Source organism: Primulina huaijiensis, chromosome 13 (assembly GCF_012295235.1).
Source record: "Primulina huaijiensis isolate GDHJ02 chromosome 13, ASM1229523v2, whole genome shotgun sequence".
Classification (NCBI taxonomy): domain Eukaryota; kingdom Viridiplantae; phylum Streptophyta; class Magnoliopsida; order Lamiales; family Gesneriaceae; genus Primulina; species Primulina huaijiensis.
Genome location: NC_133318.1, coordinates 19,318,758 through 19,337,675, shown reverse-complemented (window position 1 = coordinate 19,337,675; position 18,918 = coordinate 19,318,758). Strand labels below are relative to the sequence as shown.

General features: G+C 35.3%; 3 protein-coding genes across 3 annotated transcripts; 1 reads left to right on the top strand and 2 right to left on the bottom strand.

Annotated features, from left to right (window-relative positions):
* Positions 1-766: 766 nt before the first annotated feature.
* LOC140991343 (pre-mRNA-splicing factor ATP-dependent RNA helicase DEAH7-like) lies at positions 767-10,298 on the bottom strand. The gene is made up of 17 exons (XM_073461255.1): positions 10,185-10,298; positions 9,949-10,087; positions 9,204-9,428; positions 8,925-8,995; positions 7,749-7,992; positions 7,382-7,555; positions 7,109-7,251; positions 6,889-6,986; positions 5,742-5,850; positions 4,804-4,981; positions 4,482-4,711; positions 4,221-4,397; positions 3,639-3,710; positions 3,313-3,489; positions 2,792-2,853; positions 2,559-2,711; positions 767-2,478 (listed from the first exon to the last, which is right to left on the bottom strand). The coding sequence occupies exons 1-17, from the start codon at positions 10,188-10,190 to the stop codon at positions 882-884; spliced, it is 3,855 nt and encodes a 1,284-aa protein (XP_073317356.1). The 5' UTR covers positions 10,191-10,298; the 3' UTR covers positions 767-881.
* Positions 10,299-10,669: 371 nt separating this feature from the next.
* Positions 10,670-13,122, top strand: LOC140990983 (uncharacterized). Its single transcript, XM_073460882.1, has 6 exons — positions 10,670-10,907; positions 12,123-12,214; positions 12,296-12,374; positions 12,451-12,545; positions 12,665-12,760; positions 12,834-13,122. The coding sequence occupies exons 1-6, from the start codon at positions 10,727-10,729 to the stop codon at positions 12,900-12,902; spliced, it is 612 nt and encodes a 203-aa protein (XP_073316983.1). The 5' UTR covers positions 10,670-10,726; the 3' UTR covers positions 12,903-13,122.
* Positions 13,123-13,830: 708 nt separating this feature from the next.
* Positions 13,831-17,391, bottom strand: LOC140956415 (ras-related protein RABC2a-like). Its single transcript, XM_073413149.1, has 7 exons — positions 16,995-17,391; positions 16,773-16,931; positions 15,821-15,889; positions 15,613-15,678; positions 15,277-15,398; positions 15,078-15,206; positions 13,831-14,194 (listed from the first exon to the last, which is right to left on the bottom strand). Exons 2-7 carry the CDS (start codon positions 16,909-16,911, stop codon positions 14,081-14,083), a joined length of 639 nt encoding a protein of 212 aa, XP_073269250.1. The 5' UTR covers positions 16,912-16,931; positions 16,995-17,391; the 3' UTR covers positions 13,831-14,080.
* Positions 17,392-18,918: the final 1,527 nt, after the last annotated feature.

The window sequence follows — 18,918 nt, the reverse complement described above, 5'->3', positions numbered from 1 at the left end:
TTTTAAAAGTCGATCAGTCTCAAAAATAAAAATTCATGAGACCGTCTCTCATAAGAATTACTAAAAAATTAGAGAACTATAAAATTTTGATCAAAAGTGTAAATTTTATTTTTCTTCGATTTATTTTAAAATTCATTAATTGCTGAAAAAAGATAAATCAAACAAAAAATGGAATGTAAATTTTTATCTTAAAAAACGTAAATTCCATTCCAAAAAACGTAGGTTAAATTTCATTTTTTTCAATTTATTTGTAAATTTCATTCTAAAAAATGTAGGTTAAATATCATTTTTATTCAATTTATTTTAAAATCCATTAATAGATGAAAACANATCACAATTCGATATTTTCATCTTCTCCAGACCTTACCCACATACTTACACATCTTCTACCAGATATCATACAATGAATTCACCTTAGAACGAATGCGGACGATCACCCATCAATCCTTTTTCCTCAGCCACCCCCCTACCTTGCTGATGAATTTTTAGTAATTGCCTTTGAGACAGAGACACTGAATGAACCAACGTAAAGTATTCTAACCCATCCGCATACAAATCCTCACTCAAGTCGCGTGGAAAAGTAAGAAAAATCAAAGTAGATTGAAAAATAGGCAGCATTCATCAATGTTAATTCTTTGGTCCCCAAAATTATTTTACTCACTCAATTGTTTTGCACTTTATATTTCAGAGTTTTAAATGAAGCTCTTCTGGTTTTATCCTCAAACCCACACTTCTCACGGGCTCCTCATGTTCTCACCGTAGAGTAGAGAAGACAAGACAAACCTCGGGCTATAAAACTGACTAGAAGTCAAATATAATCATGTTAATTGAAAACAAAAACAGAACCCGTGGCCTAAATATAATCGACAATCCTTCATATATTACAAACCGAGCCTTTTTGGTCTCAAATAGGTAGACGACCCCTGCTTCAAGCCAGGTATAGAAACTTGCTGCTGTTGCTCGGCCCTCTTCTTCTTTTCCTTCTCCTTGCTATCTTTCTCCCTACCGGCTTGGACCTTCCTCAAGTTCTCCATTTCTTCTTCCATGGCAGTTTTCTCTTCCTTTTGTCTCTTCTTATGGTCTATCATTGATGTATCTGACTCCTTTACCGAGAAAAACATGGGTCCTAACTCAGCTAGCCACTGGGGTTCAACTGCTGTAGCGCATTGCATGTATTCCTTCGTTGTAAGTATCAACTCGTGATAAACCACATAATCTGGAGTATAACCCAAGCCATATATGGCACTGCTTGGATGTAAGTGGCATGGCATTCCATTCCTGCAGTTGATGTACTCCCCAACACCTTTCAGACGTGCAGAATTGTGAAAGTAAGCTGAACATATGGCTTTTCTCACGATATCCCAATCAGGGCCACTAGACGTAAGTGGAATCTTCAAAGTTTTCAAAATGTCCAGCAACTGGGATCTCACCTCTCTGGCCTTACGCAACCCTTTTACGTGCAGAAAATGATCATTGCACCAATCACCCCGATATTGATTAGATTTCCATTGCTGATACACATTGAGGAGCGTTAGGTGGTCTGACTCTGGCACAAAGAACTTTTCCCTTGCTGCGTCACTCTCCTCAACCCTATCCTTAGGTCTGAAGAAAACAGAGGGTACTGACAGCATCGACACAATTGTCAAAACCTCATTGATGCATTCGAGCTGCTCACCAATTAAAAGCATCTTGGCGAGGGGAGGATCAAGTGGAAACTCAACCATTTTCCAACCGAGGTCTGTAAGACCCCCAACATTGTTCAGAGCGGCTAAGACCCACAACTGGTACATGGAATTTAGGATGTTTTCTTGAGGAGGAGGATCCATAAAGTCAAAATCCAACAAATTGTCGATTTTGAGAGACTTGAGCAACAAAACAACGTTGCCAAGGTTAGTTCTTTGGATTTCTGGGACAGGACTGGGAAGCATTTCATTTAGGTAGGCACTCTCGGTATAAAGACGATAACAAGTCCCTGGCCCAGTTCTTCCAGCACGCCCAGCTCGCTGATCAGCAGCAGCACGACTAACAGGAAATACTTGGAGAGCATCCATTCCCATTCGGGGGTTATATACCTTTATTTTACCGTAACCCGTGTCAATAACATAGAAGATTCCATCAACAGTCAAAGATGTCTCCGCAATGTTGGTAGCAACGATACACTTCCGAGCACCATCTTCAGCTTTTTGAAAAATCTTTGCCTGCAAATCAGCAGGGAGCTGGGAGTAAATGGGGAGGATTGAGAGCTTTGGGGCATCCTTTTTTGAGGCAATCAACTGTTCCATGCGCTCTGAAAGAGCGTAACATGTTGCCTCGATCTCATCCTGACCAGTCATGAAGATGAGAATATCACCCGGAGCACTAGTGATGTGGATCGTCATGGTCTGTTTCACAGCAGCTTCAACATAATCTTCACAAGGAGTTTTACTGTACAAGATCTGGACAGGAAAAGTTCTTCCAGGAATGTGAAATACAGGAACGCTGCATGGAGAATGAAATCGGGTAGGAATGGTTAGCAAACAAAAATCCAGACTTCAGTATAAATTAAATGCAAAATATACCTTCCAAAAAAATTTGAGAATTTCTCAGCATTAAGAGTGGCAGAAGTCACAATGAGCTTGAAATCGCGGCGCCTTGCCACAACTTTCCTGAGGATGCCAAACAGCACATCTGTGCTCAAGGATCGTTCATGGGCTTCATCCATCACAATGACCCTACACAATCAACGTAAAGAGGGTAAAGGATCACATACACAAGACAAATAATTTGAAATCCATTTTTTAAGTAAAAACACCTATATTTTTCCAGATCTGAATCTTTAAGTGTCTCCCTCAAAAGCACACCATCAGTCATGTACTGCAAAGTAAGAAATCATTAATTACAAAGCTCTACGAGCACCAGGTGTGACCATTGAACATTAGACTAACAGAATAGTAAATAAATATAGATCATATAGCTCAACAGCCACCAGTGTGATCATTGAACATCAGGCTTCACGATTGTGACAACAGAGGTGAGAATTAGTCTTATTTATAAATACGTTGTAGCACATCAAACCAATCAGTGGTCCAGCCACTTATCCTAAACTAGGTGCAACAGTTTAGCAATGTTGTTGCTTGTCCTTGTAGCCATTAATAAAAGTAAAACACATATTAGTGGATAAAATGGAAAAGTTCATTGTTAAGATACAAGAATAACATGCCTGTTTTAAATTGTCATGAATCTGGTAATGTCATCCACCAAACACTAATTTATCTTGTTAAAGCAAATGAAGACCTCTATGAACCAAGGTTGAAGGAATGTACAAGGTGTTACCTTGATAACCGTATTAGGTCCTGTCACATCCTCGAACCGTATCGCATATCCAACTTTATCACCAAGCTCAGTTTCCATCTCTTCACTCACTCTTTTGGCCACGCTCATGGCTGCTACACGCCTTGGTTGTGTGCAACCAACAATGCTGCTGCTTGTGTACTCATCTTCATGCAGATACTGCCAATGGTCATACATAAGTTGTCGACGTGGAACCAAATATTTTAAGAAATGCACACCCCCAAAAAGATAAATACACACGAGAAAGGTGAAGCACTCGTCAAACCAGAGAAAAAAAATAGATTCATCCACAACAAGTTTTAACAAACCTGAGTTAATTGTGTGGTCTTTCCAGAGCCAGTTTCCCCAACCACTACCACCACCTGATTCTCACGAATCACCTATATTTATGAACAATGGATCAAATAGGAATAAGATAATTACCGTTAGAAAGGTAGAGAGAAAAATACAGACACTGACTTCAGGCTTGACCTTTGTAAAAGATGACAATGCCAAGTCGAAAGAAAATTATGACATCAAAACAATAGAGTGAATAAATCATACAACAATGAGTTTAAATATACATTTGTGAACAATGTGCCAAATAGGAAGGAGATGATTACCATTAAAGATAGAAAATTATAAAGAATAATGAGTTTAGGTTTGACATTTGTAAAAAAATGGCAATTCCAAATAGAAGAAAATTACTACAATCGAAACAACAGAGCAAATAAATTATTCGATAATGAGTTCAGGTATGCGAATTGTCAAGAATTAACATTGTCTAATCTTCTACTAGTTTGCTTAAATACAACTACTAATTAACATTGCACTCATTACTCAAGAAAAGTTTGAAGACCTCTTATATCTTAAAGCCGTCAAGAAAAACAGACAGATAATGGTTTTCCAACCTGCAGTAATTCCTCTCGTACAGAAAATATTGGCAAATACTGTCTTTGTTGAGATATTGTTTTCGATTTAGCAAACTCGCTCACTGCTTCACCTTTCTTCAAATGCTGTGCGAATTTGGCATCCTCCTTGAAATCAACTTCACCTTGTTCACCCACCACAGCAGTATCTGCATCAATCTAATAATTGATGGAAAAACCTTTAGATACTAGCTTAATTAAAAAAAATTAACCCATTATCTTCACAAAACTAATTTGACATACCTGTTCTGCAGTTTTCTCGACACCAAGAATCTCACCTAGTTTTGAACCTGCAAGCTCCCAAAAGCGCTGCCGCGATTTGTTCATGCTCTGTTTTTCATGGATTTCCCTAACAAGAGTTGATCCTTTTCGAGATATTATAGCCATATCTGATGTAGGGTCTTTTATTGGCATGATAGGCTCAGCTTGTTTAGTATAAACAATCCTCCCATCTAGAAAAGGGGGCTTTGTATCTGAATCGAGAGACATTGAAAACCTCTTAGAGAAAAACTTTTATCTATGATAATCATGCCATGAACTACAATATGATAATTTTGATACTTACCATGCACAAGAAGAATAACCTTTCGTTCATCCTCATCATCAAAGGTAGTTTGCACCTCTGTCCCTCTGACAGCCCCTGATCTCATAAGTTGGCGGTCTTCCCACTGAGCATTGTCAGCAGTGAGTTGTGATAGTTTTTTGCTCTGAGACAGCGTCATCTTACTTCCATCTCTTCGTGTCTGTCATTAAGGAAATAAATGGCTATGAAACTAAAATTCAATTGAAAAAAAAGGCTCAAAACATGAAAACCAGACAGATGGTGGATAAAACGTGAATCAATGGAACATATCACCATGGGAACAAATTCAGAGATTTTCTATTGAATGCTCTACGAAGCAATCTAAAAAAACAAGTAATACAACACCATTTGCATAAGTAACCTCAGCAACATTGAGAATGCGTTTTTCAGGGCAGTTAATTTTCTAAAAACTTGATGCCAAAAAATAAAAAGTGAGTATGTCAAAAATTATCTTCTAAGGCCTATTTCCTAAACCGGAATCAGATATGAAAACCCCAATACCTGGCATGTGCCACTGAAACCCAAAAGCAGAACCACAACGGTTGAAAGCACTCCCCCATCTCACTCGTAATGCATTTTTACTTCATTTAAAAAAAAAATTACAAATAGAAATTTCATATATACACAAGATCCAGAAATTGTCAAAAATCCCCCTACTAGAATGCTAGTACTATTAGCCATTTTTGGTCATAACATCATTACCACAAATCAAATACAAAGAAACACAGTATACGCTCCTCTTATTGACAATTAACTCAAACTGAATGTATAACAAGCATAGACAATATTCTTTTCAGTTGTGTGATATAATTTGATATTGCTTGAAAACTTTCAGAATTTGGAGTAAAGTAATGTCTGGGTAGAAATCTTCTTAATGCTGCTAAAAAAGACTACATCATACTAATGCCTTGTAAATTTACCAGTCTCTTAGCCAACTCCGCCTCTTTCTTCTGAAAGGATGCCTCATCACCGAGAAAAAGTAACGAAGTATCTGCATCATTTAAGGTCCCACCCTCTTCTCGGTCATACCTATAAAAAGACAGCACCCCATTCATTACGAGACAAAAATAAAGCACTCATAGGTAACAAAATAACCATATTCACAGACAATACAGCCAAAAGTAACTCAGTGAACAAAAACTAGGATTGAAAAGGTGAAGATTGAATTTTAAAGAGCTCTTCTAGTCTCATGCCTTTACATAATAAAAGATTGGTGATTCATTAGATTGCCCATTTATCTCAATTTCTTTTTAAATGAAGCAACAAAGTAATAGACTATCTATCAAAATTAATTAGCACATTTTCAAATCCATTTCTTATCACCACGGTTCTAAAACCGACGGTTTCGATTTTTATGAAAGGTGGAACTAAAACCAAACAGTTTGGATATGGTTTCGTTTTTGACTTTTCGCGGTTTCAATTTTGGTTTGGTCTCAATTTGAACCTATTTGAATTAAAATTTATTTTTTTAAATTTATCAATAAAAAAATAATTGTACAACAAAAGCGGTAATTAAACAAATTATTTAACAATTATATCAAAAAATAATTCTAATATTTAGTCTTTATTGAAAATTGAAAATAAAAAAGGGTAAGTTTAATTTATATAATCGAGTAATTTAATTACATAATTTAACTTGTATATGTAAGGTACAAAACCTTAAAATTTAAGATTATTTTATAGTTCTTGTTCCTATTTAGTCTTTATTGAAAAAGAAACAAAGTAAAGGGTAAATTCAATTTATAAAAACTTGTCTATGTGCACTACAAAACCTCAAAATCTATGATTAATTTACAATTCCGGTTTCTTATTTTTAGGAACAAGAACCACACCATAAGTTCAAATTTCCGGTTTTGATTTTTCAGAGAGGGTACTGGTTTCGGTTCATGATTTGAAAGGATCCATTGTCGAGTCTTTTAACTTCGGTTAGATTCTGCATCCATCGTCTAGGCAATTGAGTTGATATACCAAATGCATTCCAGTTATCAGTGATCATGCGATTTTCTATACAAAACATATCATGATATTTGACTACACATTTCATAGAAATATAATCAATTCAATTACCATGCACGATCAGAGTTATACTCCATTTCTAAGCGAATACTTTCTGATATCTCGTGATTCTGATCTTCAGATCCATAATCCAAGCCATCTTCTTCATCCTATAATCATAAAATAGGGTATGAGTAAAAAACAAATGAATCCGATCTATCTGTTAAACTAAAACTAAATACCAGAAAAAATCAAGAAAATTTGAAACTAAAACAAGGACGAAATGAGTTACCTCTGCTGATTTCAACTTATTTGCAGAGAATGCAACCTGATTAGATTTCCCTCCATAACGGGAACTTGCAGACCTAACAGAGGACCCAGATGCCCGAACTGGAGTAGGGGACGGGGCAATTATGTCCCAAGGAGATGCAGCAGCTTCAGTGAAGAATCAACTTTGATTACTTATTAGCAAATAACGCACAAAATCTTGCCCGAGAAACCAGACAAGATAATTCCAATTTCCAATGTGCAACTTAAAAATATAACGGAATGGTATGAAACTTACCAGTAGAATTGGGGGTCCGCCCACCCAACCACGGAGAAACAAGTCTTGCATCAGGAGAGGCCCCAACAAGCATGGGGGATGGAGAAGGTCGATGGTGCCTGCTGCTAGAACTATGACCATTGCGACGAGGAGTATCTTCCCATTCCCACCGTCCATCATCCCAGTCAGATCTGCCTGCCACGGATTACATCATTATCTAAGAATAAAAAGGAATAAACACGAAAATAACTCCATTATATTCACGTACATTATTCACATGAAATATCATATCTAAATGTTGACGTATTTATGTCATGCTCTAAACCACATTTAATTCAATGTATTTGATTTAAGAAGCAAAATCATTCAGGTCACAAAGTAGAGATACCAGGAGACTTCCTAGAACTGACATGTCTACATCTTTTTCTTCCATAATCTTCACCCGGAACTCTCTCACGACTTTGAGATGATTCTCTGTGAGTCCTCCCTTCCCTGACAAAACCATGTCTATTTCTACCGGCATTACATGAGCTTCCGCACTCTTCCCCACATTTGCTTCTACTCCTATTGTAATTGGCCGGGTCAGAACTAGGATTTCTTTGCCTGGACCTTCCAGTGGATTTAGCCGAAACCTAAAACAGAATGCAAATGTTAAATTACAGGAGCTGCAAGATACCACGAATTCATGAATGTGACAACACAAGCAAACTTTAGAAAGTACATCGATTCTTGGCCTTAAAACTGACAGCCTAATTAGTTAAAGTCAACGTTCAGCACCTCAATGACTTAGTTTATTCAGTGATATTTCATTTAGTATTGTATATCAGCAGCTCCAAAGCATGCTAGTATTTCTTGTCATGCCAAAAGAAAATACGCAAACAGTATGTAGCGTAAAACATACGTTTATTCTTAATATATAGTAACCAATCAGAATTCCATAAAAAGTGAACATCGTGATGGAATAAAATTAAATTCTGAAATGGCAAATAACAAAATATTATCAACAAAAATAAAGATATGATAATCATCCTCGAGATTAAGAAACCAAATTCCGGGCCTTACGAATTCATTACGGTACCACGATAGTTTCTGGGGCCTGAGATGAGTTTTTTTTTTTTTTTTTTTTTATTTGAAACTAAATTTTATTAATAGATAAAGTTTTACAATAATAGCGGATGAGTAATCCGCACAACAAAAAGTAGCACAACTTAGAAAGTACTACCCTACTATCTTCATGCCCATACAAATTTCCAATCTCTAATCAAATCTGAAATAGACAAATGATTAAAGTCTTTAATAATAATTGTCCAACTCGCAACCCTGAACTTGATCTTCTCCCAGACTTCGTCCACCGTCTCCGACAACTCTTTAAATATTCTGTTATTTCTCTCCGACACAAGTAGTGCCCTTAGTTGATGCTACTAGTTAAATTACTGCTAAAAGACAGCAGTTTGAGATATCATCTCGGGCTCAGAAACTATCACATCATAATATACTTTGAAGACTCGATGATGTGAATAAAGATTAAAACAGGGAATCAGTGCCAGAGGCATGTAGTACAAACCTTAACACGATCATCCGCACAGCGATTTACATACATTTCATTGTTACATATTTCTTCAGTAACAACAGTTCCTGAAATGCAAGGGACAGACTGTTGAGTAAAAAAATGAACTCAGTACAGAACTAAGAGACAATAGCTGAATGCAATGTTTCATGGAATCTTTTACGAAAATATCTAGACTCTGAAAGTATAACCATTAGAATTCTAAAGTTATGTATTTATTGACGCTTGGTTTTGTTCAATAGATTCTTAAAACAATACTAAAACACGATATGCTACCTGAATTAGACGTTTCACTTGTTGCTAATTCACGGTATCGTCTGTTAGAATACTTGTGCACATCATTAGACACGTTACTCTCCAATTCATCAATTCCTGAATGAAGGGACATTTCATCTTCTTCATTAAGAGATGCTGCAATAGAAGCAACCCGGTCTTTCGGAACCACAAATGCACCCTCCATGCTTAATTCCTCGCGTTTTTTCCTTGCGAGGACATCGAGCCCTATCATAATAACACACTGGGATATAATGCTTATCGATAGTCAAATAAACATTGCTCAACTAGAAAATTCAGCCGCAGACTGCAGTCAAGGAAAGAATATGAGACAAGTAAACACAAAGCTAAAGTGACGAGACAAGGTGGCAAAGCCAATATAGACAGAAAAGGTAGCAAGAATATTCCAAAGATGCAACATCAAAAAATAAACAAGTTCCCCAATTTCAGTCAAATTTTATCTGGTGCAAATGAAGTTACCGCATACAAGCAGAAATCAGTGGACCTAACATTCAGATTGGAATTGCTCAGTAACAAAACTAATGACCATCGGATAAGATATACAACACAGCTGAAACAATAAGATTCTATAAAGGTGGAAAAAACAAAATTGATCTAATTTCAGGAAAAGAGCAGCTCATTTTTCTGCATTTCAAATATGTTTTAAAATACTGAATCAGTAACTTGTAAAACTCATGATTACGGTAGAACAAGAGCAGTTTTAAACCCACGAAAATGTGAATCAAACCTAAAATGGATTTCTTCTCGGGAGGTCTGAACATAACTCTATCCTTTCCAGGTACAAAAAGGCCACCAGTCGTAGTATCCTCTGGTTCAAGAGTATCTGTTATTTTATCAAGGTCAAGCAGTCCTCCATCTCCATTTCTCTGAAATTCACAGGTAAACAAGAATAAAGAAACATCATAGTCAAAATCAAATCGCTTCACTGAGTAGATATGTAAGTTTTGATCATAGCACACTGACCTCCATGTAGGTTCGCGGAGGTTTTCCTAAGCAATCGTTGGATCACAAGAACCTGCAATTCGCCGAAGAGTTAAAAACCAACCCAACCAGCTCTGTTTCAGGCGGTAAAGTTTTTTTATTCTATAAAATATGCATAAAAATAATTAAATATATTTAAAAAAAATATTATTTTAATATAAAAAATATTATTTTCATGATAATTATGAATAAGTCGATTCACATCACAAATATAAATTTATAATACAGTCTCAAAATAAAACTAATCGTTTTTTTAAAAGATAAATATCGTAAAACTTAAATCCAATATGTTAGGATTCATATATGTTGAAGTACATCAATTCTATAATACTTACCTTAAAGTATTGTTTTGTTTGTGAGACGTAACATNTTTTTCTATAAAATATGAATAAAAATAATTAAATATATTTTTTACTATAATAATAATATATAATATTAGTTAAACTATAACCTATTTTTTAATCCAACCCTGGGTTTCTCCGGCTGCTAATTGAAGCCCGCCGTTGAAGAGAAATCGTTTGTTGATGGCGGTGCTGGATGGTCGTCTCGACGGCAGCGACGATGAAGAAGGCGGTCTGTTTGAAGAGGAAAGGGTCGAGTTTGGGGAAGAAGATGACATCTACCACTCCGAAACACCTATACACCTCCGTCCCCTCGTCTCCGCCGCTGAGTCTGGTGACATCAACGCCCTCCGCATAGCCCTCGGTAATCGCTATTTTATGAAGCGCGTGCGCACACACTCTCCAAAGACGTTATATACCTATTTTTAAAAAAAATATTTCCTAAACACATTTTTTGATTTCGTTTGCTGGTGCCAACAACGTGCTTCGAAGTTGTGCAGGAAAATTTAACTAAGAAATATGTTTCGATTCAGATGATACTCTGCTATGAATTTTGTGGGATTCATGAGCAATATTAAGCATAGTCTCTCGGCCTATGTTCAGCATGGGACTTGGGTTGAATGCTGTGCAGTAAGCTGACAGAGTATATGCTTTCTTGAAAATTAAGGGTTTTTATTTAGATTGAGTTTTCTTTGCACTCAACTACACTTTAATTTCGCTCCGGTAGCTGTTGGTAATGCGCACTGTTCTTTGTTCAACCCTTTTGTAGGAACTGAGTATGAGTAGCAGTTTGCTTCCTAACTCATGCAGGGATCCATGATCTGGAAAATTTCATTCGTGTTATTGAATTTTATTTTGCTACCGCTCAAATGTTCAATTGGAAATTTTCCGAGTTCCTTCTTTTTTCAGTTCTCTTTCTTTAGTGCTGGAAAAACTGTGGCTCGACTGCTCGAGGCTTTTCTTGTTTTGTTCTTGGAAAGTTATTATTTGGCGGTTGCTGTCTTGACTGTGGCTCAGACAATTAGTTGATTAGTGACTAGCTTTCTAATTTTAAGTAGGCCAAGAGATGTCAACTCTGGAGCATATTTTACATCTTCTGTTGTTGTTGGTGATTATTAGTTCTAGTAAATATCCATTCCATTATGGTGAGTATATGGTGGCGAATATTTATCGAACTGCTCCTGCCACCTTGAGATCGGAATGTGGCTCATGGACTAAGCTACTGTTTGAAAAACTTGGGCATTACTAGTTTTTATGTTTGGTTCTGGAGTTGGTGCAACAACTGGCAAGGATTATTGTATTGTGGTGCTTGAATTTTTGTACGAGTTTTAGGCATTTAGTTGCACCTTTACCATCAATTATCGCTTCTAATAAGATGTCAAGCACTCCGTCCTATATAATTAAGGCTCTAGTACTTTGACATTTGAAACTATGTAATTGTTTCACTTCCTTTTCTTTTTGGATTGATATTTTTTATTGGGTGGGTTCCAGCCATGCTATGACTCTTATATTTGCCAGATTTGTGCAAAATCATTCATTTTGGTTTAATACTTGTTCAAAATTCTATGGAGGATTGCAGATAATTTTAATGGCAGCATAGATGAACCAGTTGAGGACGGTGACACAGTTCTTCATCTCACGTGTTTGTATGGGCATTTGACATGTGTGCAGGTCACATCATCTGAACCCAGGATACTTTCATTTCAGTTTTTAGTTCTCAAGTTTTTACTGAATAATTGTATTATTATGCAGTTTTTGTTGGAAAGGGGAGCCAACTTGGAGGCAAAGGATGAAGATGGTGGAATTCCCCTGCATGATGCATGTGCAGGAGGTGGGTTGATCAACCTTCTGTGTACCTATCATATTCTTGTTTCATAAAATCTTACATATTCTCTTTTCATTCACAGGTCATTCAGATATAGTAAATGAACTTATAAATCATGCTAATGATCCAGAGCGTTTGAAGAGAATGCTTGAAACTGTTGATGGGGATGGGGACACTGTAAGTCTGTAATGCCATTTATTGGTTTGGATTGTCATAACACTGCTTTAGCTTGTGGAAAAAGGTAATTTCAAAATAATGGTATTTTAAAATTAACACACGTTTGGCGCATCTTTTAGCCTCTTCACCATGCTGCTAGAGGTGAATATGGGAATGTTGTAAGCTTGTTGCTTGCTCATGGAGCTTCTCCCACGACAACAAACATAGATGGGAAGGTAATATATGAGTTGGGTTTTTATCCTTTTCTTTTTCTAAACCACCAAGTTACTTAACGAATTGCGTTCACAGACTCCAACTGAACTCGCCGAGGCGGGAACTGATGCTAGGAGAATATTGGAAATGGCTTCAGGTGCTTAATCTATACATTGACCCTACTACTAAAAATAGCTTGCTTAGGATTCAGGCTTTTACTCAATTTTTAAAGGCGTCTCTGGCAAATTTTTCTAGTGTGACCATATGAAAGATATTGTGGATAGGATTCTTCATTGTGATATTGAGTTCCTATTTATGAACTGGGGCTACTTGCCTAATTTATGAGCTTGTGTTCAATGGTGCCCTTTCCTCTGCTTTATGTGTATGTTAAACAGTGGTACTGATTTTATTTATTGAACAAGGGTGCCCGATCAAGGATTGTTTGCAAACGGTCATGCTTTGTAAAAGGGTTTAAATCTATAGATTATGAAAAAGAGTGAAAAAAATAAGTAATGATTTGTAGAAGTGATTGAATGGATAGCTTGTGAAAAAGTGGGAAAAAATCAGAATTAAATGGTCTTTAAAAATAATAATGAAAAGCTGAATTTTTTAAGATATAGTTTTTGATAAATAAAGTGATTTTCATATTTTTTTTTTCACAAAAAATATAATTAATAAATAACATATATTTCTATTCATTTATTTGAATAAATTAGAGAGTAATTTTGGATTAGATAAAATTATAGAGGGTAAATGTGTCTAAAAAATTTATTTACAAAAATATCATATAATTACATTTTTCAATCATGAAACTAAAATCTATCATATTAGATAGATTTCATTTTATTTTTAAGTACTTGTTTAAAGGCTTAAACGTCCTCTTTTGGAATCATTTTGATCCTTAATCTGTTCATCCCAAAATTAGAAATTGGTATACAGTTGATCTCCCCCGGAGTTCTGTTTCCGTGTCCAAAACCAAATCCTTGTATGTTCCCTGTGCTAAAAATTTTGATTTATGAATGAAAAATATCAACGTCGAGAGCTTATGCTCTAATTTGGAGATCTAAGCAAAGAAAAATGCGCCACGAATATCGACAGAGTTGTGACACGGGCAAAGTCGATCAACTTTCAAACAGAGAATAGAGATCATAAACCCAAACTGGTTTACAACTTTACAAAAGCTATCGAATCATACAAGATGCAGCACACATATCTAGTGCATCATCACAAGCATGTTTGTCATCAGATTTACAAATTCTGAACTTCAAGTGTGGAGGAGAAACTCAGAGTTGGGAAACGTTGAGACTATATTATTACAGTGTTTCTTGGAGCAACCACCTGGACTAGGAGGAGCAACAACCACCGTTGGGCGGTGTCCGCTGTTCTTGCTTCTTTTTTAAGATATTTCTCTTCACTACCGTTGATCCTTCTTCAAGAAGTCGAGGAACCTCCATAATCTGGAAATAAAAACATTTGCCAAGGCCCGGTTAAGTGCATTCCAGACAGGTGTATAAGGTGAGTCGAGCCATGAGCATCAATTTAATTTCCATTAAGCTTGGATTTTTTAGCTCCAGCTCGAACTCAAGGTCATTCACGAGATCGCAGGCTCAAAAATAACTTGTAAACAGTTTAGTTCCATAAATAAAATTAATATTTTAATAATTATAATATAATACTAAAGTTGTATAAAATATTATCAACATCTTTACAATATTATAATGTGTAAACCTCTTAGAGTAACCATATTTCGTAAAATTAATAGATGTCCAAATTTGTCCATATCATTCTTCCTAGATATATGATAATTAAGGTGCAAAAAAGTAAAGTGTTCACTCAAAAACATCCCACATGCTTTTCCCATTATCTCATTATTTTAAATATCTATCTCATTATCCTAGAAACAAATATTATAAATAAATTCAAATTTACAAAAATAAATTTTAATTATCGATTTTTTTATATTCTATGCACATGCATCGCAAGTTCTTGGTGCACTAGCATGCATAAATGGAACTCAATGTTATCCTTTTTTTGTTGACATCGAGTCGTGGACTCATTTATAGATCTAATTCTAGATAGGTTCGAGGACTTATTTTTAAAAAAGTGAACGAATGGGACTAACTGGCTCTGCACATCCTACAATGGCCATAGACCGTACTTCAATGAAACAAGCCTCTATCATGAAGTAACGGACTAAAATGAAAGCTATCTTGTAAGTGAGACGAACCATTAAATCACTTTTTTCTATGTGCACGACTCAACTCTTTAACATTCATTGCCGTAGCGAGATCTCGAGCTGTATTCTTGAAAACGAAACTAAAGTAAAATGTATTTTCTTACCTTCTGCGTGAGTTCTTCAAAACATTGCTCCACATTTACCCGAGTTTTAGAGCTGCATTCAAGAAACAGACAGCCAAGCTCTTTACCCAGGGCAAGCCCTTCTTCCCTGCTCACAACTTGTTCTGATTCCTGAAATAGACCCAATGATGAGAGAAGAAACAAGAACAAGCTCCCAACAACCAAAACCACATTTAGTTACCATATCAACTTTATTTCCGACAAGCATCTTGACGCAATTTTCGTTGGTGGAGTAGAGCTCCAGTTCTTTTGCCCACACATCCGACAAGTTTCTAAATGTATCCCTTCTTGTCACATCATAAACTGGAAAAAGAAAACAGATGCTACCAATGAATGACCGAGGACAAAAACTAGCAGGAAAATGCATTTAAACCAAAGTATTCATAAATATGCAAACACAATAACAAATTGTTCCTAAACAAAATGATTCTGCTTCATAGAGAAAATCAGCACGGTGAACAATAACAGACAAAATTCATCGAAATGACAAGAACGTTTTGGTTCGTCTGTAGCTCACCAAGAACGATCCCTTGAGCACCTCTATAATACGAGCTTGTCAATGTCCTGAATCTTTCTTGTCCAGCTGAAAAGACATTAAAATCCACCATTACAAAGAAGGAAAAATCATGTTTCTTGATCCGACGTTTTGATGTGAATATTTTTTTAAAAGGAAAATCCTGAAGGAAATTTCAAGTAAAAGAACAATGATGATTTTGCTACGTTACCCGTGTCCCAAATTGTAAGCTTCAGCCTTTTCCCTCCAACTGTGAGAAACTTGATCTTAAAATCCACACCTAGGCGCATCACGGTGAGGTAAGTACATAGAAAATTTATGGCTTGTTAAATCATCAAAAATATTACAAACAACCCAAAACATACCACCAACAAAAATATTGCAATAGTTTTATGCACTTATGGATTCAAAGGAAAAGAAAACATGAGTTTTACGAACTCAAGGAGTTTCAGAAGCAAGAAATGCGGGTGACGTGGTTTTCATTTCATTGATTCTCGTGCACTAACAGCTTCAACATATCTTGTGCATCTACCGGAAGTTTAAACAAAATTCAACTCAAAGATTGTACAAGACACAGAATTAAGATTAAAGCAGATGTTAGGTTACACTAATGCAATAAGAAGCAGTAGAAGTTACTCATATCACATTTTTACTCACCATCCTAAGCAAGATACAAAGAAATTTAATAAGAAAAGCAAAAACCAGTCTTTATTTCCCAATACTAAGCACATGCGATTCCCATCATACTTCATTAAGATGGTATCAAATATCAACCACATTCACTTGTATGTTTTAGATTTTGATTCCCAGCATATATACTTCGATCTACAGCTTATAAGTGAGGAGATGTGGAAAAGTGGACCACTTATCATGAGGGAGTATTTTTGGCAAAAGTCATTTTGGACACATGGGAACCAAAGACCCTATCAAATCATCCAAACATCAAAGTAATTTTATCATTCTAAGTAACTGGATCAACATATTAATACAGAACTCCAACAAACCCATGAATAATCAACATAATCTTATGGCAACACTTTTTTTTTTTGGCGAAAAACCAAACATTCCAAAATCTCTACATAACAACCTTTTACCTCGATGAACCAGACAACACGACGCAGAACTCAGAGTCAAGAAATCCCAGATAAACACAAAATCATTACCAATGGTAGGGGAAAGATCGTCGACAACATTAGAGATGAAAGAAACAAGCAGACTGCTTTTGCCGACAGCAGAGTCTCCGATGAGCAAGATCTTGAAAGACAGATCGAAGTTGCTCTGCCCCTGACCAGAAGAAGCCATCCCCAATGATGATCCTCACTCTCTCTCTTTCTACAAGTAAGATTATCTTTTCCAAGAAGCCATCCCCAATGATGATCCTCACTTTCTCTCTCTTTCTCTCTTTCTACAAGTAAGATTATCTTTTCCACAATAACCCACTTAGAGAAAAAGTATACCCCCTTAATTGAAGCCGCCCAACAACCTCAAACACTGAGAATTTTCCATTAAAAAGAGAGGGAGTTGGAAAGGCAAAGGTGAAGAAGCTTTTTTTATGGCACTCAACCCATAATTCCCTTCATCTCTCTCTCTAGCTACTATACACACTACTGACACTTACATATACATATATTTTATATAACGCACAGATAGATATGTCTGCGTGTATGTATAGATAGAGAAAAACTGAGGAACGAAGACAACAGGTGTTTTCCTCTTTGGATTTCTGATTCCGTTTCAGCGACAAACCGCAACGTGTGTTTCGTTTGGGTGACGGTGACGGTACAGTGACGGTGACTGTAGTACGAGGCTAAAATTGTAATTACATGTAGAACGGGGGTGAGTTTGGATTTTTCCTTTTTGGAAGTAGGTGAGTTTTATTTTTCAATTGGGCTCCATGTTTTCTTGTGGGCCATTCGGAATGGACCTTTTATCGATTCTCTAATTTGTTTTATTGGCCCAGATAAATGTACGGGTAGATGTTTTAATAATTTATCTTAATAATTACTACTTCGGTCCAAAATAAAATAAGTATGTCAACATTCTTTGCGAGTAATAACCAAAAAAAACCTCATAAAAAATTAATAACATGTTATACTTCGTGTTTTTAAAAATCAGACATAAAACTCTTTGTCAAAAAAAATAAATATGTTCGAGTTTTTATAACCACAAAAACTCTTGTGAGACGGTCTCATGGATCAATTTTGTGGGTCGAATATCTTATTTGGATCATCCATGAAAAATTATAACTTTTTATGCTAAGAATATTACTTTTTATTGTGGATATCGATATTGATCCGTCTCACAGATAAAAATTCATGAGACCGTCTCACAAAAGACTTACTCTTTTATAACATAGGGATAAAATGTGTTTGCTATAAAAAAAATAAAAAGTATATTAGTTTATTAATATTTTTATGGAATTTTATGTATTTTAGATTTTTCACGAGAAATTGGTGCAGTTAGCTCATATAATAGTATTTCTTCTACTCTTTTACTAATATACTCATATTAAATATATTAATTATTTTCAACAATTTTTTATATACTACATAAAATACTCATTAAACAAGAATAAAATAGAAATTTATTTGTATAGACTTTTCCAATTAAACTGTGAATCTGTACGAAACACAAAAAAACTTATCTGGTTAATAATTGGAAATTGGTAGCATAGAACTATTATTGCGGACTCGAGTTAATTCGTGACCATTTGTGAAATTAATTATAAACAGAAACGGATCCCCGAAGTCGATTTTTTCGAACATGTATATATTACATATATTTAATTTAATTTTTTATATGTATAATAACAAGTATTTAACTTAGCTCGTGCTAATATTATTAAGTATAATTTTTTGGTTTTTTGCCGATTTTCTAAAAATATAATATTATGTATTTATAGAACATCGATACTCAACTTATAATATAGATTTGGTTAAATATATTATTGATTTTATATCTAAAAAATTCATCCGTAAATTATAATTTTTCACTTTTTATATTATTAAATTTGTTCACTCAAACCACTGTTTGAACATTAGAATTATTACAAGATTGTATTGTAATAATTTTTGGTATTTTAGCGATTATAGTTTTATTTATTAAAAAATGAAAAATTTATAATGTATCATCATATCACTGCAGCGTTGCTCCCGCGCCTCCATATTTTCACAGCCGGAGTCAAAAATTTTCTTGCTACATCCTCAGTACACACACTATATACTAAAAATATCTTGAACTCCGAGTGATTGTTTTTATACATTAATTTCAAATTGATTTAAAGTGTGTAGAAAATGTCACATTATATAT